Source organism: Microcaecilia unicolor, chromosome 8 (genome assembly GCF_901765095.1).
Source record: "Microcaecilia unicolor chromosome 8, aMicUni1.1, whole genome shotgun sequence".
In the NCBI taxonomy this organism is placed as follows: Eukaryota; Metazoa; Chordata; class Amphibia; order Gymnophiona; family Siphonopidae; genus Microcaecilia; species Microcaecilia unicolor.
Genome location: NC_044038.1, coordinates 52,224,033 through 52,250,236, shown reverse-complemented (window position 1 = coordinate 52,250,236; position 26,204 = coordinate 52,224,033). Strand labels below are relative to the sequence as shown.

At 46.0% G+C, this 26,204-nt stretch overlaps 2 protein-coding genes across 5 annotated transcripts in view; one reads left to right on the top strand and one right to left on the bottom strand.

Moving 5' to 3' along the window:
- The window catches only part of CCDC78 (coiled-coil domain containing 78), a 101,339-nt gene extending 97,049 nt beyond the window's left edge, over nucleotides 1–4,290 (top strand). Inside the window, exon 22 of the mRNA XM_030211941.1 lies at nucleotides 1,465–4,290. Coding sequence (XP_030067801.1) covers nucleotides 1,465–1,591 — 127 coding nt within the window. The 3' untranslated portion in view covers nucleotides 1,592–4,290. The remainder of the gene's footprint in view (nucleotides 1–1,464) is intronic.
- ANTKMT (adenine nucleotide translocase lysine methyltransferase) lies at nucleotides 3,676–25,691 on the bottom strand. Of its 4 annotated transcripts, XR_003943116.1 has the most exons (7): nucleotides 25,587–25,691; nucleotides 24,417–24,580; nucleotides 15,574–15,678; nucleotides 11,629–11,769; nucleotides 11,319–11,369; nucleotides 6,743–7,198; nucleotides 3,676–3,685 (listed from the first exon to the last, which is right to left on the bottom strand). XR_003943116.1 is itself a non-coding variant. In XM_030211942.1 (6 exons), exons 2-6 carry the CDS (start codon nucleotides 24,576–24,578, stop codon nucleotides 7,010–7,012), a joined length of 648 nt encoding a protein of 215 aa, XP_030067802.1. In that variant the 5' UTR covers nucleotides 24,579–24,580; nucleotides 25,587–25,691; the 3' UTR covers nucleotides 6,161–7,009. The 4 variants fall into 4 exon arrangements, 3 of the variants coding, with proteins under 3 accessions (XP_030067802.1, XP_030067804.1, XP_030067803.1); XM_030211942.1 differs by lacking the exon at nucleotides 3,676–3,685 and having other exon boundaries at nucleotides 6,161–7,198; XM_030211944.1 differs by lacking the exons at nucleotides 3,676–3,685; nucleotides 25,587–25,691 and adding an exon at nucleotides 25,344–25,425 and having other exon boundaries at nucleotides 6,161–7,198.
- Nucleotides 25,692–26,204: the final 513 nt, after the last annotated feature.

Sequence of the window (26,204 nt, the reverse complement as noted above, 5' to 3'; positions counted from 1 at the left end):
TTGGTATTGTAGACCTTGAAAAACTAAATGTGCAAACGAGAAAACTCCTCTATACCAGCGAGGTAATCTATAAGAATCATTGTATGCCATGACTGTGTATTCCTAGAGCTAAAGGAGGAATAGATCTCATAGAAATAGATTACATCTATCGAGCTACTATCATAGGCCTCCAGGCTTACTTAACAGCATCATCAGATCCCAATGCACACAAGATGTTGAAATTTGAAAGAAAACTTCCAGAGTCCAATACCATTATTAAACTTGGACAAACATTCCGATAAAGAGAAGAAATGGGTGAAAATCAATCAATACCAAAAGGGAAGGAAGCAACAACATTTGCAAAGGAAGAGAAAACACCCTTCAAGGAATTGCAGGGGAGAAACAATAAGTGGTAAATGCATAAGTACAGCGGGAAATACAAAGTGTTACTGCAGGAATCATTTGTGGATCAATATCGGACACGAATGGTTAAGGAGAGGTGAACTGAAACCTAAGGATCAGCGATTGATAGTTGTAGCCCAGAACAACGGATTACAGATGAGATGGCTTACAACAAGCATTGAAAAAACTGGTGCATCAGACATCTGTAGATTCTGAAAGAGCTAGAAACAGTTACTCATCTCATGGCTGGCTGCAAAGTGTTGATGGTTGAACATTTTTATACAGAAAGGTGCAACAAGGTAGCACGTCTTATTCATTGGAAACTTTGTAAGCATTACAACATTAGTGTGCTGGAAAGGCGTTGGGATCATAACCCTAAGAGAATTGTGGAAAACAAAGAGATTATGATCACCTGGGACATCTCTGTCCTGACTGATAAAAAGCTGGATGCAAGAAAACTGGATATAGTGGTAAAAGAGAAAAATACCAGGACGGCATTGATTATAGAGGTGTCAGACTCAACCTATTACTCGGTGAATCCTGTGGAAAGAGAGAAGATCCTCAAGTACCAAGAAATGCAGTCTGAGACTAAGAAAATGTGGCAGAAAAATACTGAAAAATTTCTGTTTTGAGTGCCACAGGCATGATCAAAAAGAACTTTCAAATGCACCTGAGTAAGTTGCCTATACATGTTACATCTTATGAGCTCCAGAAAGAAGTTCTCTTTTGCATATGGTGAGCATTAGCAGTAAATTTGAGAGGCTGAGATCATACTCCACATGCCCTGGCTTAGGAGCGAGGTTCATTCATTCCTGTCATGGTAAAACTAACTCATTTGGAGAAAATGCCTTCTAGTGAAACCATACGAACATCTCCTTTTCACCTTTTTTCCTTGAAAATCATCTTTGAATTCTAAGTTTTATCCAAGGGATTCTTTAGATTCATACACATTTATGCTCTATCTTCCACAGTGATACCATTTGCCAGATACACATCAGAAACAGCCAGTTTCACATAAAAAACCCCAAAGCCGTCTGCTTTAGTCTGTCTGACAGAAATATTCTGTTTTCTTTTTCACTGCAGATATAAGCAGGAGATTGTCAGGCTACGGAAAATCATTGGAAATGAGATGCCAAGGGCCTTCAGTGCTGATGTTTCCCAGAACTATGTACCACGCGTATCCAAGAAGGTCACCAGCCAGGAGTTTTAACTGCTGTGAAATCTGACAAGTAGAACACCAGAGAGAAGCAAGAAACATTACTTGAAAGATGAAATCTAAAATGCTCCTATTGTTTGTATTTTTATACTTGATTACTGAACCTATCTTCTTGGTGTAGTAACAGCCAGAGAGATTCTGTTCAGTGGGCAAATGCCTAGGCTACCAGCTGGAGAAATACTCTTCTCAGCTGAAAGAACTACAAGGAAAAGACATTGCTCGGAATGTTTTACAAGATATAGAACATGAATATTCATGTACTAAAAGTGGTTCAGAATTTTTACATGAGAATATCCATCTTTCTTTGTAACCTTTTCATGTTTAATGCTCTACCTATCCCTAAAGGAGCACAGGCATAACTGTGAGTATTGGATATCTGGCATGGATGACAAAAATCAGAATTAGGATTGAGGAAGTCCCAGATGAAAGAGCACTGGTCATTCTCATCATCCTATATTAATTGGATTTCCCAATCTTGTATCCAACATGACCCATTTTAATACTGGAAAATTCACATGACCCCAGTGATGAAAGCAAAGTAGCAGACTTCAACATTCCCTGTCCACCCTCTTCCTCAGCAAACCTCTACTGCTATATCACCCTAGCCCTCAACAGAGCTCCACTGCTCTCTCTCACCCCATCCCTCAGATCTCCATTTGTCTCTCACCCTATCCCTCAGCAGACCTCTATTGCTTTCTCACCCTATTCCTCAGCAGACTCACACTGCTGTCTCACCTCATCCCTCAGCAGACCTCTACTGCTCTCTCACCCTATCCCTCCCTCAGCAGATTTCCACTGCTCTGACCCTATTCCTCAGAAGACACTCACTTCTTTCTCTCACTCTATCCCTCTGCAGACTCCCACTACTCTTTTACCCTATCCCTCAACACACTGCTCCCTCACCCTATTCCTCAGACCTCCATTGCTTGCACACTGTCCGTCAGCAGACCCCCACTGCTCTCTTACCCAATCCCTCAGCAGTCCACCACTGCTCCCTCTCACCCCATCCCTCATCAGATCTCCACTGCTTCCTCTCACCTTCTCTCTTAGCAGACCTCCATTGAAAGGACGTGCATATAATACATTTAAACCGCTTTGGTTGTACCACAGAAAGGCAGTATATCAAGTCCTTTACAATAGCATTGCTCCCTTCTCACCCTATCCCTAAAAGCTCCACTCCCCCTCTTTCCTCTGCATGGACCTCTGTACTCTTTTCCCACTCACCTAAAGCAGGGAAGTGGTGGCAAGAACAGGTGAGGCGACAATAGTAACAACAGAAGCCAGAATAGCCTCTGTGGTCAGTGTGGGACCTGTGAGTTAATGTGCATGCACATGTTTCCAGCCCTCTGTACAGATTTTCAGTCTTAACAGGAAGCTCATGCAGGAGTGATTGGGCTCACAGTTGTGCACTAACTACTAGTTACAGGATGAAGCAGATGGCTTTGTGGGGGATAGCCAATAGGGCTGAGCAGATATCTTTGCAGGGTGGTAGATGGGTGTGGTCTGGTGTCTTGCCACTGTTTTAGCAATTTCATTTGCTGCTGTCCCTCACAGTTTAGAAACCATTGCTCTTTACCATCATATTGCTATTGAGAGTCTAAAATCCATATATACTTAAAGTGGCATTGGCCAGCATCTATATTCTATGCAAAGTCCCAGTTTCAGAATTTAGATTTTTGCTTCACCTTTCCCATGAAATGTATTCTCCTTTCATATGAACTGTGCACACTGCTCTAACATATGAAATAATAAGTTTCTGCCGTAGGTCTTATCTTAGACATACAGGGAAGTATTCCTTTGGTTATGCTTAGAACCTAGCCATTACTGGAGTCCATTCTTCAATAAAAGTCAATCCACATTAGAGAAAGATGCGGGGAGAGAGTGTTAGAGACACAAAAGCCTGACCCGAGGCTGTTCATTTCATTGCCCAGAGAACCTGTTAGTCATAGACATATCTGTCTTCAAGATGGGCATCAGCAACATGGATCAGGATCACAAGCATTTGATCCTAGGTAGGGAAAGGCAAAGACGGGAGGAACAACAGAAAGCTGGCAGTCAGAAGGAAACCTGGAAACAGGGAAAACAATCCTGAATATGTATTCTTTTTAGAAATGACAATAAATGAATAAAGTAGACTTTATTGTTTAAAAAAAGTTATTAAACATTGATGAAGTGTGTTACCTCTTAGAAGATAATTTATTCTCTGTGTGTGGTGCTTACAGTCCCATGGGTATATTGTAAACTGATTTTCAACTTTCATGCGCTATGAATAAGTGGGTATATTCCTTTGATCAGTTTTCTTACACAGTAGATACAGTACCTCTGTTTATGGAGGTTTGGGAAAAGCAGTTTGGATTTCACATTTAATTACCTTTCCAAATGCAAGCAAATTACATTCAGGTCAAAGGCTTATAATCTCATTGTGCCTGTGGCAGTGGAGGGTGAAGTATTTTGCGCAAGGCACAAGGAGTAGGAGAAACAAGATTTGAATCCTGGCTTCCCTGGTTCTCAGCCCTGCTGCCCTAACCCATAAGCTACTCCTAATTAGATGGTCACATTCTGGAACCCTTGAAGGCACAGAAATCTTTTATTGGGTCCACAGCAATAGTGGTAGATGTAAATAATTGTCACAAATTGAATGCATTGAAAAACAGGTTCAGGCTTCCTAAAGCAAACTAGGCCTGTAAAATCATAGGATCTCTCAGTCCTGATACTTCACTAAAGAAATGTGACAGCCTGATTAACCTTGGCAGAGTTACAAAGTTGGCAAGGGATGTGTACAGCTGGACGTAGGCATGCAGAGAAACCATAAAAAAATAATTGGGCCAAGTGCAGAAAAGTTAAATTTAAGGATGAGGGAAGCTTGGAGATAAGAAAAACTTACAAAGGTTGAAACTTGGTCATAATTGGATGAGAGATAAGAAAGTTGGAACTTGGGCATAACTGGATGTATGTGCCAATTATGATGAAATTGCAGGTGGCTCATGGGGGCCTATGGAATCAAAAAAGTATAAAAGGTCTGCTAACTAAGCAGTGCCTCAGAGAAGAAGTCCGTAACCGGTGAAGGCACATGTCATCTGTCGTGAAGTGCTGTTCTACCATGTGAACCTGATTGCCTGTACTGCCTTTGGGTGAGATGCTTTTGCTAATAAACTATCTTACTATATCTTTTGAAATCTGGGTTTCTTTCTAATTATGTAATTTTCTACTGTGCAGATTGTGTAAAACTGTCATGAGCAGATACAAGGTTGGGGTAATTATGTATTTAGAGGGAGCCTGCAATCCTTTTCAGGATAGTAGAAAGCCCATGGCTTTCGCTGCCCAAACGGAGGTGGCAGGCCTAATTATTTTCATACATGAGTCCTCAAGAACCTAGCACCACCTCTTCAGAAGTTCCATTTTATGCTGGTTCAATGAAAGGCTTTATAATCTACAAAGATTCTATTTTTCTCCAGGACCATACAGCTACTGGAACTTGGCACTTAAAAAAATCTAAAATATATATAAAGATACCATAGAATATATAATTCTCCCATCCCTTTCACCCAGTATCCACACCACCTGCTCTACACTTCCTCCAGAGCATTAACTCTACTGTGGTGTGGAGTGAAATGACAGTTACTACTACTACTACTACTACTTAGCATTTCTATAGCGCTGCCAGGGTTACGCAGCGCTGTACAAGTTTAAACATGGGGAAGGACAGTCCCTGCTCAAGAGAGCTTACAATCTAAAGGTAAAAACTATGTAGTCAGTGTAGGTATCAGGAATGGGAAGGTGGTTAGGCACCAAAAGCAAGGGAGAAGAGATGGGCCTTGAGTATTATAGAGGAAGAAGCGACAGGTCTTAGCTGTCTGCTGGATATGGGCAGAGAAGGAGAGGGAGGAGTCAAAAATGACTCCGAGATTGCGGGCTGAAGAGACAGGGAGGATGAGGGCATTGTCAACAGAGACAGAAAGTGGGGGAAGAGGAGAAGAGGGTTTGGGTGGAAAGACAAGGAGCTCAGTCTTTGCCATGTTCAGTTTCAGATGCCGGTTGGACATCCAGGCAGCGATGTCTGAAAGGCAGGCCGAAACTTTGACCTGGGTTTCAACTGTGATGTCGGGAGTGGAGAGGTAAAGCTGGGTATCATCAGCATAGAGATGGTACTGGAAACCATGTGATGAGATCAACGAGCCCAGGGAAGAGGTGTATATTGAGAAAAGAAGCGGTCCAAGGACAGATCCTTGAGGGACCCCAACAGAGAGCGGGACGGGGGTGGAAGAAGAGCCATTAGAAAATACTCTGAAGGTGCGTTGGGAAAGATACGAGGAGAACCAGGAGAGGACGGAGCCCTGGAACCCAAATGAGGACAGTGTGTCAAGAAGTAAATTATGATTGACGGTGTCAAAGGCGGCAGATAGGTCGAGGAGGATGAGGATGGAATAGTGACCTTTGGATTTGGCAAGGAACAGGTCATTGCAGACTTTAGAGAGTGCTGTTTCTGTTGAGTGTAGTGGGCGAAAGCCGGATTGAAGCGGGTCGAGGACGGCCTGAGAGGAGAGGAAGTCAAGGCAGCGGCTGTGGACAGCACGTTCAAGTAATTTGGAGAGGAAGGGTAGAAGAGAGATGGGGCGGTAGTTGGAGGGACAGGTGGAGGGACAGTTCATTGGTAGGATCACCAAAAAAATTAATGGAAGAGCAATTAGTGAATACCAAACAATAAACAAATTGTCTTGATCTTAAAACCTTTTGGGGCTCATTTTCATCGGCTCACTGGCCTACGTTGAGAGTGCACCCATTAAGGTTATTATGTGTAAAAGTCTATGATGTATCCTGGGGCAGTTGAAGCTCATATTATTAAGAACAATTATAGCTGTTTCATACTCTTTCTCAAGTTTTAAGATCAAGACAATTTGTTTATTATTTGGAGTTCATTGGTTGGACAATTTTAATATACCAGGTAAAATGACACAATGGTTCCATATTGCGTATCTGTTTATCTATAGTTAGAGGAGGCATCCCTGAGGAAGGTTGAGGAAAATAACATGTGTAGACTGTATTCTCAATTCTATACATGTTAATTTCTAGGGAAATTTTAGCTGCACTAAAAGCAGGTGCAAAAGTCTGCAGGATAGCTGCTCCCACTGTCCCCTAGCACACCACTCCACTAACCATTTCATGACTCAAGGCCTGGCTAGGCAACTCGCATGTACTGTGAGACAGCATAGCCAGTCCATGAGTTCTGAAGCCATTTTAAACTACCTGGCATGTGTGCCCTTGGCTAAGGACCCTAAGCTCTAGATCTTCATCTTGGGTATGATAGTGTATCCCACTATGACACAAAATGGGTTCCTACAATCATTCTTTTTCTGTTTTTGCCAGTGTAAGTGCTTCATCTTGTGTCATCCAGTCCGTAGGTGTGCAGTATGGTTATACTGCAGACTCCTGTGGTTTGTTCTGTGCTGCTTGCCGTACAGTTCTGAGGTCATAAGCCCAGGCTCTGTTCACACCTTCTCCTACGATGTGGCTTGGTGCCCAGGTTGGCAGTGGGAAGCGTCCAGCTATCACGCGAGCCTCATCAGGAAGTTCTGCCAGCAGCTTTGTCTCCAGTAATGCCAGCTGGGGGGGCAGCAAGTATGTGAGAAAATTGGATTAATAATCCATATACCCTAGCATTCTGCATCAACTCAAAATACAGTGTCTGAAATTTATTCTGCATTGTGTGATTTTGACCAAGGGTTTTCCACAGCTGCAAACTGAATTGGCTGAAGGAGTGTGTTTTGAGATGATTTTCCCCACATTAAAGTTATACTATGGCATCAAAAACCTATAAACCCAATTTTACAAAAAAAGAAAAAAAAGTAGCTTGACAGTAACACTTACTTTATCAATTTTTGGAGCCCCTAGATTGGAAAGCAATCTCAGCTGCTAAACACTTATAGGCGGGATTCAGGGAACACATGTAGTGGGCTTCCTACCAAGTAGAGAGTTTCATGGGGACAGAAATCTTAACCGTCCCCACCCATCCCTGTTGGAATCTTACCCATCCCCGCAAGAATTTAACCTATACCCACCCATCCTCACAACAATTTAATGGTACATTTTAAAAAATCCCAGTCAGCTCTCTCAGTCTCTCTCTGGGTTTGAGCCGTAGCATGGCAGGCAAGGAAGGAACAGAAGTTGGAACCTAGAACACTCTGGTGCACACATGTAAGACTTGTCTCTGATTCACTGGCATTGTGCGCTGAGAGGCCACCACATGCATGCGCCAGTAGGTCAGGTGACATCTAATGCTCGTGTCTGTGTCAGAGCTGAGGTCTGAGCACCAGACTGGGAGCAGAGGGGATTAATAGAAACATAGTAGTGACAGCAGATAAAAACCTGAACGGTCCAGTCTGCCCAATAGTCACACTCATTGTCAATTCATAATTAAATCAACAATGAACGTGATATTATATAGTTGATTATGGTCTCTCTTTGGCATTTCTGGCACATAGACCATAGAAGTTCGCCCGGCCCTATCCTTATGCTCCAACTGCTGGAGTTGTCATCGAAGCCCACTCCAGCCTATTTGTCTTCTCATTTGCAGGAAACAGTCCATAAAAGTCTGTCCAGCACTATCCTCATGTTCCAGCCAATAAAGTTGCTGTCTAAGCCCTTTCCAGCCCATCCTAAACCAGACTGATATATATATAAGGCACAGACCATACAAGTCTGCCCGGTATCGGCCCTAGTTTATCACAGTCGGAGTCATCATCTAAGCGTCACTCGACATATCCACACACATGCAGCCATTTATGTTTAGGTTTTTTTATAACTTCCATTTTCTAATTAGAGATCCTCTGTGTTCATCCCATGCCTTTTTGAATTCCATCACCATTTCTGTCTCTACCACCTTTTCAATGGAGACTTTCCACATTTGTGCTGTTAAAGCAAGGAGGAGGAGGAGACAGCACTCAAAGAACTTGGTACACTTCCACGGGAACCCCACAGGAATTGTTTCCGTCCCCAAAGGAACCCTGCAGGAACAATTTCCGTCGCCATGGGAATCCTGCACGAATGGCTTCTATCCCCACGGGAACCCCACAGAACTGCTTCCATCCCCATGGGATTCCCACGAACCCTGTTCCCATGTAAGTCTCTACTATCAAGGGACTCTTGCAGTGCTGGGACTAATAGGAGGGGGCAAGGAAGATGGCTGACTCCAGGGGGTGGGAGGGAGAAGGGGGGGACCACAGCAGGGCAAGAGGTTCAAGGACAAAAAAGTAGAGAAGGAGAATGCAGGCAAGCAGTTAAAAGGGAAAAATAGAGGGTAAACAGTGAGGGGGAGAGAAAGAAATAGCATGAGTGAAATGCAAGACAAGCAGTGGAGAGTGAGACAAAAGGTGAGATGCAGAGCAAGAGATGGAGTGGAGTAGAATGAGGGTGTGGAAAGGATAGAGTAGAAGGGGAAAGAAAAAGATACACTGGGCAGGAGGGAATAGAGAGAGAGAGAGAGGAGGGTGTTGTACTGAAGTCACAGTCACCTGAGTAACAGTCAGGCCTCTGCTGCCAGAGGAAAATGCACTGTACCACAGCCATTGGTAATTGAAGGGGGAAGTGAGGAAATGTATAATTTTGAACATCTTCCCTAACCACAGAAAAGCTGGTCCCAGAACTGGATTATTGCTGTGATGTCTGGCTTAAAATCAGGAGAAGAACAGAGGCCTCACTGGGTATTATCTTTAGAAGTCATGAATAAAGGGCCAAGATGCTTCAACTTTGGATCACATCTTTTATTAGGGACAAGGCTGCTTAGGCGTGGAAGCAGGGCCATGCCAACACGGTAAGAGGGGTAAGCGCCGCAGGGGGGCACCTGCCTTCAAGGGCGCCGCGCCGTCGAGTTGTATTTTTAAAAAAAAACTTACTTCTCCGCTCCATCCCCGATTCCCCGGCGCTTTAAATTTACCTCGCTCCGCCTCCGACGTCTGCGCAGTGTCGGTGAAAGCGCTGCCTGTCTGACGTCTCTCCACCAGCCTTCCCTTTGTTTGTTCGTTCCCTCTGTGTCCCGCCTTCTTCTGATGTCATTTCCTTGAGGGCGGGACACAGAGGGAACGAACGAGCGAAGGGAAGGCTGGTGGAGAGATGTCAGACAGGCAGCTCTTTCACTGACGCTGCGCAGACGTCGGAGGCGGAGCAAGGTAAATTTAAAGCGCCGGGGAATCGGGGATGGAGCAGAGGAGGCTCAGGCTGACTGAGAAGTATGCTCAGAGCCTCCTTTGCAGGCCAAACCCAGCCATTTCATCCATCGCGCCCCAGACGGCAGCTTGGGGGAGCAGCGCTCGGCTCTTTGGCACCACCCAGCTCTTCCACGCGCCTTGGAGCCAGGCAGGTCCGGGGGGGCGCGCGTGCGTGCCAACTGATAGTCTGCAGGGGGGCGCCAACTGACAGTCTGCAGGGCGGCGCCAGAGACCCTAGGCACGGCCCTGTGCGGAAGGCAACAAATCAGGTCACAAAACATGAGTAGGGATTTCAAACATAGTTTTCCAGTTTAGGGGACCCTTTTTCTAAAGCTTTGCGTGCGCTGTCATGTGAGCCATATGTATAAAATAGGACTTTTAGCACACTCTAAGCTTTAGTAAATGGGCCCCTACATGTTTTACTTGTGACATATGTTTTAGCATTCTGCATAATACGTGGAACACAGCTTTTTTTTACATCATTTAGAACAAGCAAACTTTCAGAAAAGCTTTACAATCATACCTGGGCCCCTGAGTTTTCTAGATGCTAGAACAATAATGCAGTGCCCAATAAATATTAGCAGCCATATATAATACAAACCCGTGTAAATACTGTTACAGAAAATATTTATCTTGCAGCATTCTGTACTTAGAATGTAATAAAATATTATTTAAAAAAATACTTTTAATAGCAGCATGGACTGATGGCCATAATGTTACAGCAACTCACAAAGCAACTATATTATTTATTTTGATATCACAGTCTTCGAGACAGGCCCATCAAAGTAGTTCACAATGAATAGGTCAAAAGTCTAAAAATATTAAAGTTAATTACAATCATAGACCAAATTTACAAACATAAATATAGATCAGTCTCTAAACAAATCAATCTTTAACTTTCTCTGTTAACCCTCAGAAAATGCCAAAGTGAAGAAATTGTTTTTAATTCTTTTTTGAAAGAGTCAGGAATGGGTTCTAATTATGTATATATGCAGGTACAGAATTCCATAAAGCAGGGGTCAAATTACAAAAAATGCAGATTTGCGAGTTAGCCCCAAGTAAAATACTTTATTAGTTAAAACCAAGATTTTGAATCTCATACGATAAAAGACAAAGAATATCCAGAACGTAGGACCCAATTGCATCACCCATTAAAAAAGAAGTTCCCAGCTATACAGATACAGTACAGTCCCGATTTTTTAATGTAAATGGACCAAACCCGTTGTCGGACAATCGAAAAGTTGGATAATATGGAAAACACTGCATAAACCCCTCGAACAAAGGCACAGAGTTCCTGATTTTCAAAAACTGTTCTAAAACAAAGATTTTTAATAGAAATAAATGTGATGATGTCACCGGGGGTGGGGGGTGGGGTTCTGTCAGATAAGCTGGATGGTCGGATTAGCGAAGGTCACATAATTGAGACTGTACTGTATATATCTTCCTAGCACAAACATTTTCAAGAGGAAGAGCATATATTTACTACCAGGAGAAATGGGCAGTGGCTTTCTTACACTTACCACGCTGGGGGCAAGGAACACGGAAATGTTGACACAGTCATGCAGCCTCACCTAGAAGGAGAATAAATTCAGTCATCATCACAAGAAATTTGCATGTTTCCTCCTTCTCCCTCCCCTTACTGTGTTGCCATTTTTGGAGTGTCCTCACTACCAGTAAATCTTGGGGTCTATATCTGGAATTTTCAGGGAGAAAATGTTTCTAGGGAAGACTTGGGTCAGGTTTTAAAGCAGAGAGCTGTTGCTGTTTGGAGGTGCGTTGGAAAGTCTTACTGCCCAGGCACAGGATGCCAACAATGCAACAGTCACTTACTTTCCAGAGATCTTTCCGCTGATAGGAAACCTTCCTGTGGTACCCGGCCTTCCAGGCATAGAAGTTGGACAGTCGGACTAGCCACGGATTGAGTTCATAACCTATTGCTGGTTGGAAGCCGCGTTTATATGCCTCTAACACCTGGGGAAAATCAAATGGATACAGAAAATCAGGGCTGTTTCCTGAAATAGATCATATGGTGGGAAGCTCACCACTTTTCTAGTTTCAGCCTCCCTCAACAGAGGTCACCAAGAGAGGCTGGTTGTGAGAAACATTCAACTATTCCATTGCCATCAATGATCCTCAACTCTGACCTTCCTAATTCTCAAACAAGTCTGGTTTCAAGGTAACCAATTCACTTTGCTCTTGCACTGAATATATGCAAATATGTCACTCACATGTCCCTGTCTCATCCTGAAACATAAACCATAATTGATCTACCAGCAAATTATTCATAAAGAAAGATGGAAGGAAACTTGCATGTATCAGTCCCATTTTCTTCTAACAGGGACACTAAGGATAAACATAGAAGCACTGTCAGAAGCAGCTAGGGATGGCAGAAAGGGCCATAAGGCCCATCAAGGCTTCCCGGTTTCATTTGTGGTGCGACACCAGCTGATGTTTGATTTTCTCTTCATTTCTTTGCATCCAGAAGCCTCTCATGAATACAGGTTTTTAATATTATTTTATAAACAAGGAGGATTTCACTGTTCAGCTGAACTGAATGAGTTTACAGAACTGTGTATCATAAGGATCATGTTAATTTCATGTAGAAATGTACTTGATTTTCTTTCTTGCAGCCCCCTGACTGCCACCAACCCCTTCGTTCTATAAATTTGCAGGCACATTTTTATGCTTAGTTCGCAAAGTTGCACATGCAAGTTATAGAACAACAGCGGACACACACATAACTTTATTGCTTAATTAGCTGCTAACCGAATTAAGCCAATTACTGGTCCTAATTGGAGTTAATTGGCACTAATTATTTTTGTAAGCCACCTTGGATAAAGGTGGGTTAAAAATAATAAATCCAAATCTAATTAGCAGTTATGCACCTAACTGCTTCTATCCCCTTAGCGTGTAATTCCTTTAGCGGGGGTGTGGATGTGGGAGGCGCATGGGCTGGTCCAGGCCATGTCTAGTATTCTATAATCTGAATACAGAAGTGCTATTGGTTACGTGCCTGAAAGAATTTAGGTGTGAGCATTTATACCAGTCCCTGGTAAGTGCTCATGCTTAAAGTTAGGTGCGTGACTGCAGACTTATACTAGTACTCTATAATGGCAATTAGGCACCTAATTCCCGATTCAGAATTTACCCAGCACCCCACTTTAAGCGATGTGTACAGCATTGCCCCCTACATAGGCAAAAATGTCATTGCTTCTCAGTCTCTGGGTAAGATCAAGTGTAGAATCAAACATGAAGTCTGGTGTTACAAGCTGAGGATAGTGACTAAAATTAGCCTAACTAGGAGGGCCTACCCAGAGAGTTAACCAAAGGCCTCTGGGAGATGCCCCCTCCCCCTCCTGGTCCGACCTCTGGTGATGTCAGTATAAGTAGACAGGCTATCCATGGGATTAGTTTACAAGGATAGCCAGACAGGCTACTTTGAGAACTGGGTCTTCAAAGGAAAACACACCTCCTTGGTAATCAGGAGACATCGGGTCAAACAAACCAAATTATAACACAGGAAGGTGCTGGAAAAGAGATAATTCAGGTATATAAATACAAAGAGGGATAAACATAGACAGGAGGGGGACATACACACATATACACCTTCAGATATCCACACATTTGGACACACAAACACAGGATAGGGACACCCACCCGCATTCATACATACAGATAGTCATGCTTAGACAGTCATTCCACAGACACACCCCTCCTCAGCCACAGAGCAAAGGACAGACACGAATTCACTTACATATCACCCAGAAGCAGCTTAATAACAAACTTGTGTTCTAATGCCCAGATGCTCAAAACTCTGATGCTGTTCAGTACAGAGCCGTAAAAATACTGGCACAACAGCACTGCAATACTAATCATATGCAAATTTAGGCGTGTCGTTAGCACTGAGCATTAGAGAGTCCAGGGGGATGATGGTGCCTGGCTCATGTGCTCAAGAGTTGTGCGTTAGGCACAGCCCTTGAGCACATGCTCAGAGCGCCAGAGTGGAGAGGAGTGAAGGAGGCTGGGGGAGTTTCCAGGCTACTGCAGCTCTGATCCCTCTCCCCTCCCCAGCACCCACTCATGACTGGGGATGCTGAGGAGCTGGTAGCAAACTCTACGATGACATCTTCAGAAATAATAATGCATCTCTCTGTCCAATGCCACACAAATGAGATCGGGAGTTTTTCAATAGCCAAAACTAATTTTTCACTACTGTGTCTTGCTGCAGACTTTGACACCATCAGTGGTCGGTAAATCCTTTGTGTAACCAACACTGACACGGCCTCTCCCCTGCTAGCCGGACTCCCTCCTTTTCTGGGACACCCTAATGCCAGCTCCGAGCTGGCTAAAGGGTTTTCAGCAGCAAGAGCACCCTTGTTTGGCATGCTAAGCATTACGGAGGAATAGGGAATTAGCTCATCAGCATGCATTTGCATGCTTTTTGTGCTATCCCTTGGCGCACTCGCTATTCCCTGTGGTGGGGGCCTTTAAGCATGGGGCACCAGCAAACGTGGGTGCTGGTCCGGCGCTAATGGCCTCTGGTGCCTGCGTTTGCTTCTGAGTATTGGGACCCGAGTATTGTGCATTTGTAGTAAGGCTATTTCTATATAAAATACCCTTTTCCGTGCCACACCCATTTGTCGTCTTATTGTGCTATATAACCCCACTGCCTTTTAGAAGTGGAGCCGGGACCACAAGAAACCAAGTACAAGACTAGAAATGAAGCTTACAAACACCATACCACCTGACACTGCTGTGGACAGAATAATGAAACAACCACTGCTACAGCAGAAGAGTTAAAAAAAAAAAAAAAGACATAACAGATCCATACTGCCAAAACAAATCCAAAATAACATGATAGTACACAGTACTTGAACAAGCCTCCATCCTAAACTGACATCATCTCAGGGAAGAACATTAGACAGAGCAACTTTTTATTAAATAGTACAAATAGATCAAGAACCAAGTAAGGGAGAAGTAGAGCCAAAAACATCTTACAACCTGAAAGGTTGGGAGAAACAGGGCTGCTTCAGAAGTGAAAGCAAACTCCCTAGTTCTCTTATTTGTCCTGCTTGTCCTGAATCTTCTTTGTCTTGGAGAGATTGCAAGCTCTGTGGAGCAGGGACTGCTTCTTATGCATATGTGCATATTCTGTATAGGTTACCCAAATTTGAGCAGGGATTCCAGATCCACACATAAACTAATTAGCCAATTAGGTGGTAACAAGCAATTATTTGGTGTTAACAAGCACTTAATTGGCAGTAATTAGGAGTTACACTCAGATCTGCCCCACTCCTAAGTTTCATAGCCTGCAACTCCAAAGGGGGCGTGGTCATGGGTGGGTCGGGGCATTCCCAGAAATTAGGCACGACGCTATAAAATACCTGCGTTTGTGTGTTAGCATTTACACCAGCCTTTGGAAGGCGTAAGTGCTTGCGTCAAAGTTAGGTGCAAAATGTGCACTAAGCTAGTATTCTGTAGAGGATGCTCTGTGCATAGCGCCCTTTCTAGAATACTAGCTTAGCACGGATCATCCCAGTGCCTAACTTTGGGTACCTTTTATTGAAGACCCCCCCCCCCTTACAGTGCTGTGCATTTCTAGTAGTGCAAGAGAAATGAAAAACGTAGGAGCAGTATTAGAATTGTGCACAAGGAGCTACTAATCTGTGGCTTGCTGGGTGGAATGTGACATTTCCATCTAATACGGCATGACATGCAGAGCCAGAAACTGTAGACTGCTTGGAGAAGGCTATAGATTTTTTTTTTCTTTCTTACAATTCTGCCGTCACCTGAGCCGAGATCTACCATCTTCCCCGAGCGACCTTTCAGTAAGGCCATAACATTCTCTACCTGCTGGGAACTTGCTGGAATGTAGGGGACCTGCATTTAGCAAATGAGAAGCATACACCATATCAGTGATATCTGTTAAAAATAATAATGTGCTATAATTAATTACAGTATATTGTATAAACAAGGTAAATAACTATGACTTGGCAGACATTTTAATTCAGTTTAGTTTATAGTCTTTCTATACCGCCCTTCAAACAACAGAGTGGTTTATAATAAAACTCTAATAAAAATTAATAAAAGGAGAAAGATAAATACTAAATAGTAATAAAAGGAAAAAAGACATTAAAAAGAAGAAATTAACTAAACAAAGAAAAGAGGAGGAAACAGCCAAATGCTTTGAGTGCTAACTACAGAAAGGTAAAATTAGGTTTCATACCTGATAATTTTCTTTCCATTAATCATAGCTGATCAATCCATAGACTGGTGGGTTGTGTCCATCTACCAGCAGGTGGAGATAGAGAGCAAACTTTTGCCTCCCTGTATGTGGTCATGTGCTGCCGGAAACTCCTCAGTATGTCGATATCAAAGCTCCATCCGCAGGACTCAGCACTTAGAGAATTACACCCACGAAGGGACACTCTGCCCAGCTCACCACCGCCGAAACGGGGGAGGGGAATTAACCCAGCTCATCCCCACACAAGTGGGGGAGGGGAATCCGTCCAGCTCATCCCCGCGGAGCGGGGGAGGGACACCACACCCGCCGATGCGGGGGGATCTGGCTTATCCTGCAACCGCAACCGCGGGAGGAGCTGACTGACCCTAACACCGCCGAAGCGGGAGGGGTACAAAGCTGCCCTACAGCCGCACGAAGCGGGAGGGAGTGCCGGCAGAATTTTAAGTCTCAATCCAGCCCCGTAAAACGGAGGGGAGAGGAATGCAGCAGCTCACTGTAACACAAACTCGTCTCAACTCTTGAAGAATCCAAGTGAAAAAACTTGAACACGAAGTCTTTCTGAAGTAACTGAAGACTAAACTTGAACCTGAAATGCAACCAGAATAAAAACAGTACAGATATCTGGGAGGGGCTATGGATTGATCAGCTATGATTAATGGAAAGAAAATTATCAGGTATGAAACCTAATTTTACCTTCCATTTCATCATGCTGATCAATCCATAGACTGGTGGGATGTACCGAAGCAGTACTCACCCAGGGCGGGACATAGCAATCCCTGATCGCAACACTGAAGCTCCAAACCGGGCCTCCGCCCGAGCAGCCACAGTCAAGCGGTAATGTCTGGAGAAGGTATGGGCCGACGCCCAAGTTGCCGCCTTGCAAATCTCTTCCAAGGAGACGGACCCGGCCTCTGCCATCGAGGCCGCCTGAGCTCTAGTGGAGTGAGCCTTCAGCTGGATAAGCGGCACCTTCCCCGCGGCCACATAAGCCGCTGCAATGGCTTCCTTGACCCATCTTGCCACTGTAGGCTTAGTAGCCTGCAGACCCTTACGAGGACCTGCAAACAGGACAAACAGATGATCCGATTTCCGGAAATCATTGGTCACTTCCAAGTATCTAATGATGACCCGTCTCACATCCAGATATTTGAGAGCAGAATACTCTTCTGGGTAGTCCTCCCTACGAAAGGAAGGGAGACAGAGCTGCTGACTCACATGGAAGCGAGAAACAATCTTGGGTAGGAAGGAAGGCACTGTGCGAATAGTCACTCCTGCCTCAGTGAACTGCAGAAAAGGCTCTCGACAAGAGAGCGCCTGGAGCTCGGAAACTCTTCTGGCTGAAGTGATAGCCACCAAAAAGACTGCTTTCAACGTCAGGTCTTTCAGAGATGCCCTCGACAAGGGTTCAAAAGGCGGCTTTTGCAAGGCTCTTAGCACCAGGTTGAGATTCCACGCAGGCACCACTGAGTGCAGAGGAGGGCACAGGTGATTAACTCCCTTGAGGAACCGCACCACATCTGGCTGCGAAGCCAGGGAAGCACCCTTCAGGCGGCCCCTGAAGCAAGCCAGGGCCGCTACCTGGACTTTCAGGGAACTGAGCGACAGGCCTTTCTCCAGACCTTCTTGCAGGAACGCCAGCACTGAAGAAATTGGAGCAGTAAATGGAGAAAGTGAACCTGCTTCACACCACGCTGCAAAGGTACGCCAAACCCTGGCGTAAGCAGTAGAAGTAGAGCGCTTCCTCGCTCTCAGCAGAGTGGCGATGACCTTGTCTGAGAAGCCCTTCTTCCTCAGACTCTGCCGCTCAATAGCCAGGCCGTAAGACCAAAGGGGGAGGGATCCTCCATCACCACGGGACCCTGATGTAACAGGCCCTGCTCCACTGGCAGTCGCAGAGGTTCGTCCACTGAGAGCCTGATCAAGTCCGCATACCAGGGACGTCTGGGCCAATCCGGACCCACCAGGATTATCCGGCCCGGATGCTTTGCCACCCGGTCTAGCACCCTGCCCAACATGGGCCAGGGCGGGAACACATAGAGAAGCTCTTGTGTCGGCCACTGTTGGAGAAGAGCATCTACTCCCAGGGATCGAGGGTCCCGTCCTCTGCTGAAAAAGCGCGGCACTTGGCAATTGGCCGATGACGCCATCAGATCTAGGCTCGGCTGGCCCCAGCGCTTCGTGATGCCCAAGAACGCCTGAGCAGATAGCTGCCACTCTCCGGGCTCCAAGGTATGGCGACTGAGAAAGTCCGCCTTGACATTCATGACTCCGGCAATGTGGGCCGCTGACAGCTGTTCCAGGTTCGCTTCCGCCCACTGGCATAGATTCATGGCCTCCTTGGCTAGAGGGGCGCTCTTGGTACCTCCCTGGCGGTTGACATAGGCCACAGCCGTGGCATTGTCCGACAGGACCCGTACTGGCTTCAACGCCAGTACCGGGAGGAACTCCAAAAGCGCCAACCGAATGGCTCTGAGTTCCAGGAGGTTGATAGACCACTTTGCCTCTGCAGGAGACCAGAGCCCCTGCACTGTCCTTCCCAAGCAGTGGGCTCCCCAGCCCGACAAAGAGGCGTCCGTCGTGACGACAATCCACTCCGGGGTCACCAGAGGCATTCCTGCAGACAACTTGTCTGTCTGCGTCCACCAGCTCAGCGCCTTGCGCACTGCTGGGTCCAAGGGAAGGCGCACAGCATAATCCTCCGACATCGGAGTCCAGCGCTGCAGCAGAGAGTGTTGTAGTGGTCTCATATGAGCCCTGGCCCAGGGCACTACTTCCATCGTGGCCGTCATAGAGCCCAACAGCTGCACATAGTCCCAAGCCCGAAGAGGAGAGGCTACTAGGAACTGGTCCACCTGAGCCTGAAGCTTGACAATCCGATTGTCTGGCAGGAACACTCTGCCCACTTGGGTGTCGAATCGAACTCCCAGATACTCCAGGGACTGAGTTGGGCGCAGCTGGCTTTTCTCCCAGTTGATGATCCACCCCAGGGAGCTCAAAAGAGCAACCACCCGGTTCACAGCTTTGCCGCACTCTGCATAAGAGGGGGCTCGGATCAACCAGTCGTCCAGATAAGGATGGACTTGTACTCCTTCCTTCCTCAGGAAGGCCGCGATGACCACCATTACTTTGGAGAAGGTCCGCGGAGCAGTAGCCAACCCGAACGGGAGGGCTCTGAACTGGAAGTGTCGGCCCAGTACTGCAAAACGCAGAAAGCGTTGATGAGGAGGCCAGATGGGAATATGCAAGTACGCTTCCTTGATGTCCAAGGATGCCAGGTACTCCCCTGCCTTCACTGCCGCTATAACAGAGCGGAGAGTCTCCATGCGAAAGTGCCGAACTTTCAAGGCCCGATTGACCCCTTTGAGGTCGAGGATAGGCCGTACAGAACCTCCTTTCTTTGGTACCACAAAGTAAATGGAGTAACGTCCCTTGCCAAGCTGATTTTCTGGCACCGGAACGACCGCACCCAGGCGGATCAGATTGTCCAAGGTCTGCTGCACTGCCACAGCTTTGACCGGAGACTTGCAGGGAGAGAGAACGAACCCGTCTCTTAAGGGTCGGCAGAACTCTAGCTTGTAGCCGTCTCTGATGACTTCCAGCACCCAAGCGTCTGAAGTTATTGTGGTCCACTCGCCCAGAAACGAGGACAGCCGTCCTCCAATCTGCACTGGGGCGTGGACCAAGGCCCCGTCATTGGGTACGAGACCCTGGGGGAGGACCGGAGGGAGCACCTCCGGGACGGCGGTCTCTGCGAAAGGAATGCTGCTTGGGGGAGAAGTTCCTCTTGAAGGAAGAGGAGGCAGAAGAGCCTGACCTGCCCGGGCGGTACCGACGGGCTTCCTGAAACCGTCCTCTGGAGGTACCGGGGCGAGTACTAGCCCGAGCCCTGACCTCTGGTAACTTCTTGCCCTTAGACGTGCCGAGATCGGTCACGATTTTGTCCAGCTCGACCCCAAAGAGCAGCTTGCCTTTAAAAGGCAATCTAGCCAGGCGGGATTTAGAGGCGTGGTCAGCAGACCAATGCTTCAGCCAAAGCCACCGCCGCGCAGAGATTGTCTGAGCCATGCCTTTAGCTGAGGCTCTCAAGACATCATACAGCAAGTCTGCCAAATAGGCTAAGCCCGATTCCAGGGCCGGCCAATCAGCCCTCAAGGAAAGATCCGAGGGGGAAGCCCGCTGCACCATAGTCAGGCACGCCCTGGCCACATAGGAGCCGCAAATTGAGGCCTGCAAATTTAAAGCAGCCGCCTCAAAGGACGACCTTAAAGCCGCCTCCAATCTTCTGTCTTGGGCGTCCTTTAGGGCCGTGCCACCTTCCACTGGCAACGCCGTTTTCTTAGTCACCGCAGTGATTAAAGAATCCACGGTAGGCCACGGAAAGGCCTCACGTTCGCCTTCAGGCAAAGGATATAGGCGGGACATAGCCCTAGCCACTTTAAGGCTCGCTTCCGGGGCATCCCATTGAGCCGAAATTAAGGTGTGCATGGCATCATGCACGTGGAAGGTTCTGGGCGGGCGTTTCGTCCCCAGCATAATGGCAGAGCCAACAGGGGCTGAGGGAGAGACGTCCTCCGGAGAGGAAATCTTCAAAATGCCCATGGCCTGCACTAACAGGTTGGGCAACTCCTCTGAGCTAAAGAGCCGCGCTGCAGAGGGGTCATCCGCTCCATCCGAGCGGGGATCCGTCTCCTCCAAGGAATCCGCAAAGGACCGTTGGGAGAACTCAGATACGCTGCCCTCATCTACATCGGAGGAGACAAAGTCCTCCACGGCCTGGGAATCAACCCGAGGGCGTTTACTTCTGTGAACCTCAACCTCTTTACCAGACGAGGGAGTAGGGGCAGCGTTTGCATAAGGAAGGCCTGATGCAGCAGCAAAACAAACTCGGGGGAGAAACCCCCCAGACTGTGCACTTCCGCAGCCTGGGCAACAGCCCTAGACGCACCTTCAACCGGCGCTCGCAAGAGCGGGGGAGAAACATGCTGCGCATCCAAAATGGCGTCCGGCGCGACACTCCGCGAAGGAGCCGCGCGGGAAGAGCGGCGCTTAACTTTAGCCGCTTTGGTGCCGTCGCCCAAATTAAGGGCGTTCATGGCATGAATGTCTCCAACCTCAAGGGCGGCCCAAGAAGAAGCCGTCCGAGCCGCGTGGTCGGCCAAGATGGCGGAGGCGAGGAGCGGGGGATGGGCGTTTATGGCGGGAAAAACCGCCACGCCGGCTGAAGGACCGGGACATTCATCGGTCACGAAACTGTCACCCAACAAGGGCGAATCAGGCTTTAAGACCCCCGCATCCCCTCTAGAAGCGCTCAAGCGATCCGGGGAGCGACTCCTTACGCCCTCGCCCTCCGACGCCATATGCCACATGGAGATAAATCGGGGAATCCCCTGCCCGCTATAAAAAGGTAAAAATTACCTGCTTTCCGCTCCGAGCTGTAACGACCTGGTGTCCCAGTGAGTAGCTGCAATGAACGTTTAAATAAACGTCGAAATAAACGCCTTTAAGGACGTTCAAAATTTTTTTTTTTTTTTAAACGGAGCCAGCGGGAGGGGGGAGAAAAGGAGGGACCTGGCACCACCAGGTTTGCACTTGCTCAAAAGAGCCCTCAACCCCAGGCACTCAACAAAACCTAAAAATTAGGCTTGGAGGCCTAGCCAGAGCTGCTGCTGTGTGTGACCACCACCTGCTGAGATAGAGAACATACTGAGGAGTTTCCGGCAGCACATGACCACATATAGGGAGGCAAAAGTTTGCTCTCTATCTCCACCTGCTGGTAGATGGACACAACCCACCAGTCTACGGATTGATCAGCATGATGAAATGGAATACCACAGTGCTCCTCACCGCCCAGCCCCCACATGACAAATAATCTAAAGGCACTCTGATAAGAAGCTGCAAAATAATGAGTCTTTAAACCAGAATTAATGAGTCTAATCTATAACAGCAGGGACTCAATAAAAAGCAGAATGGTGAGTAGCTTAAACATGTGCCTTCGCTGGGGGAGAAAGGGTCAACAACTTTTCCAATTGGGAACAAAGCAATACCAAGGAGCATAAGGGATGAAGACATTTGCCAAGTATAAAGGGGTGTCTTCATACAGCACTCTATGTGTTATAATTAAAATTTTGACTTTAATGCAATATGATATTGGGAGCCAGTGCTGATCTAAGTGAGAGAAGGGAGTCACATGATCATATTTCTTAGCATAACAATTTTAAGGCCATATTTTGGACAGTCTGAAGACATATGTGGGGCAAGTCTATAACATAGGCGCATGTATTATGCACATAAATGTTTAGAATATGCACACATATATGCCAAAATTCTGCCTAAGATCTATTCTGTAAATACATATGATATCTTGCATAGTGCATATCTGCAAGAGAGTGTACTCAGGAGTGGAGTGTGGGAGGGGCATAAGAACATAAGAATAGCTATACTGGGTCAGACTAATGGTCCATCGAGTCCAGTATCCTGCTTCCAGTAGTGGCCAATCCAGGTCACAAGTACCTGGCAAAAACCCAATTACTACCAACATTCCATGCTACCAATCACAGGGCAAGCAGTGGCTTCCCCATGTCTATCTCAATAAGACTATGGACTTTTCCTCCAGGAACCTGTCTAAACCTTTTTTAAAAACAGATACGCTAACTGTTCACATTTATATTGTATAATTTACACATGTAAGTTACGGGTGAATCTCCAGCATTTAGACACAAGCACTTACACCAGTTTGGTCACACTTAAATGATACACATATATATACCCAGTTAATCTAGCATTCTATAAAGGAAAGTAGGCACCTATTTTCCTGTACACATTAGGCTCCTACCAGGCACTCTGTTATAGAATTGCCCTGGTAATGGATGCAAGTTTAATGCCATTATACAAAACATTGCAACAGTCAATCTTGGTAAGTATTAATGTATATACAAGGATCTGCAGCTCCATAGGGCATAAAAATGTGCCTATTAGAAATAAAGTAGCACTTCGCAATTTGAGTGACCTTCTGCTCAAAAATTCATCTATTGGAAATGTAGATGCCAAGAATACCTGCACCATCCTGCAATGCAAGAGGAATTATCCGAAAGCGATGGTGACAGAGCTGGGCACTAGAACTACTTGCAAACCACATGGTTGTTGATTTCAATGGATTTAATTTGAATCCATTCAAAGTTAACCAGCTAGCTATTGCAGCTGGGTGCTGCTTAAGCTGATCAAGTAAGGAAGAAGAAGCTACTCAGTATAACAGCTGAATGTCATTGGCATAGCACTACCCACAGCCCTGAAAAATATGGACAATCTAACCAACTTTCGCAAATCTTTGAAGACACACCTCTTCAACAAAGCCTATGAAAGACTTCCTTAATAAACCATTCCTTAAATTCTCACAACACCTTTCTAGCACCTTGCATCTAATTCATCTAATTTCAGCTTATGTATTTAAAATCAAGTAATGACCTTGCATCTTATTCATTTACTTTCAGCTTAAGTATCTAAGACCATGTAATGACTACATCATAACAACACTCTGTAAGCCACATTGAGCCTTCAAAAAGGTGGGATAATGTGGGGTACAAATGCAATAAATAATAATAATAATAACTAGTGACACCATGCTCCTGTACTGTGGTCACTAGAAGGCTGAGGAAAAGATTGAAAAGTAAAGGGGCTGAGCCCAAGTCCTGCAGTACCCTACAGGACAGATGATGGCACTCAGAAAAAGAAAAGTCTCAACATACTCTGTATCATCGTGAGACTAAAAAAGAATTAAGCCAATCAGGGAAAGTACCAGCTATTCCAAGCCCTGTCAACTGATGAATGAGAATATGATGGTCTACTGGGTCAAACGCAGCAATAAGGTCAAGGGGCACCACTTACCAACATCTAGAAACTAAGGCTGCATGGATACAATTAAATAGGGTGGTTAGAACAGTTTCCATATTGTGGCCCTGATAGAAGCCTGACTGGTGTGGTTGCAGAGAACTCATCTTCATAACAATATCAAAAAGCTGCAAATACTCTGCCCTCTCAGTCACCTTTGACATAAATGAAAGGTTGGAAATGAGACAAGAGTTAGATAAGCTGTTAGCATTCCAACATTGTGTTTTTTTTAAGGATGAGGTATTATCCCCTACTTTTATTCATCAGGAGCTATACCTGAGTCAAGGCTATTATTAACTATAGGATGTATGAAATGCCTCAGTCCAAGGAAAGTATCCTTCACCAACTGAACCGACACTAGATCTGCTGGTGAAGACTATTCTAATTGACTATTTCTACCAGGTACATCTTCTCTCTTTGAAGACTATTTTTAATAGGATGTTCTGGTAACATAAATCTATTGCTTCACTGGCAGGAAGCGGCATGTTACCTGCAATTTCAGAGGCACCTTTCGGAAGCCTGGCATGAGAATCCCTGCCCACACAGCATAGGTAACCAATCCAGTGCATCCTGCAATCTGTAGGAGGCCCCATCCCCCTAAACTCTTTCCCTGAAGCTCAGCAGTCCTTTCTTCCAAGTCATGTTGGTCCATTCCTATGGAAAGAAGCACAGATTAATAAGCGAACATCTGCTTGGCCTTCCACCCCCCCCCCCCCCCCTCCAGAACCTCTCTTCCTCGGCATATATTAATATGCTACAGACTGTATGATGTTTAGGATATTGTTAATCTCAAAGAATGATAAAAGGGCTGGCGACACTTTAAAGAATAATCAATTTGAGGCATGAGCTTTTGAGGACAGGCGTCCTCTGCAAATGATGAAGAGAACTGAACCCTGAGAACTCATGCCTCAAGGAGTTGGTTGGGTGCCACCAGTTTCTGTGTTGTTTTTGCCAGTGCCCCCTCTAGATTTAGAGTCTCAGCATCAGCAGACCCAGGACTTCTCTAACCTGCTCTTCCTGCCACTGGTTCACAGCTCAGCTCAGATCTTTGACCTGCCTGAGACTGACAGATTTCTGCGGTGCACTGAAGTGACAGGAAGAAAGGTTTATAGAAGTGCCGTCTGGCCTGCTATGATATTGCCTCCCCTCCTCTCCTGTTGTGCCTCTGCAGAATGCGAGGAGGAAACTAGAGAGGATGGTGACAAAAAGAGACCATGACATGGATGTCAGTGAAGGGGGAGAGAGCGCCAGAGGTGGGGTGCAAATGCAAACATTGGCCCCCTGGGCTATTGGAGATCGACGATACGCCCCTGCTCTGTGAGGTAATGTGACCCACTTCCTCTTTTAAAAATAAATTAATAAAAAATAAAGCATGCATTGCAGCCTAAGAGCGGAAAAAGAAAAAAAAAATCCTAACCAGGAAGTCCTGTCAAATCAGTCAGGCAGCGCGTGAACGTCGTGAACCCAAAGTGCCTCACGCAGACTCGCAGAGGTACCAGCAGCGAAGTACGTTCAGAAACCAGCGAGCTGAGCTCCAAACATTAAGGGCAATAAAAGCTCTGGCTTAGAAGTAACCAGTCCCACAAATCCCGAGAACAGACACTCCTACAGAGAAAAGTCACTCACTGCACCTGCTCCCCCCTAACCCCGATCTACATACCGTCGCCGGTAAACTGTCAGCTGAAATAATCTCTGCAGTTTGCAAAGGGCTGTGATTTCTTTACAAACTGAAATTCCCACCCTATACTATGAACACTAGCAAGAAAGCTTCTGCCAGCCTCTTAGACTGCTATTAAAAAAAAAAAAAAAGAAATCTGAGAAGCCAGCTACTCTTAAAGAGGAAGCGTTTGAGAAAACTGCAGGCAGCTTCATCATCAGCCTAACAGCAAATAAAACAAAATCCTCTCCCACATCAACAGTGGTGGAAGAAGAACTGTCAGGAGGAGCCTTCTTGGCCAATCCTGGTTTTAAACTAAGAGTCCAAAGCAGTGTGGTATTTGCAGGGCCATAGTAAGCTGTAATTGTGCTCTGTGCATCTCACCCACCATGATGCCCTCAACTCCACAAAGCATCTGTTCCCCTCCCAAAAGTCCACCCCAGAAAAAAACTCCCCAAGCTCATTCTTTCCCCTCCCACAAGACCCCCAGAAGAAGCTCCCCTCTTGAAGAGCCCTCCATTCTGAAGTGCATCCTCCACCTCTTCAGAAAATCCCTTACCTCCCTGTAGGCCCCCCTGAACGGTGGACCTAATTTTCAGATGGATGCCCTGGTGGTCTAGG

Bases quoted from the DNA above. Each gene is read 5' to 3' on its own strand.
- ANTKMT (XM_030211942.1), bottom strand. From the start codon at position 24,578: ATGGACCAACATGACTTGGAAGAAAGGACTGCTGAGCTTCAGGGAAAG. The intron at 11,770-15,573 runs GTAAGAAAGAAA...GATTTTCCCCAG, and splicing joins GCTCAGGTGACGGCAGAATT to GTGTTAGAGGCATATAAACG. The intron at 7,199-11,318 runs GTAAGTGTAAGA...CTGCCCCCCCAG, and splicing joins TGTTCCTTGCCCCCAGCGTG to CTGGCATTACTGGAGACAAA.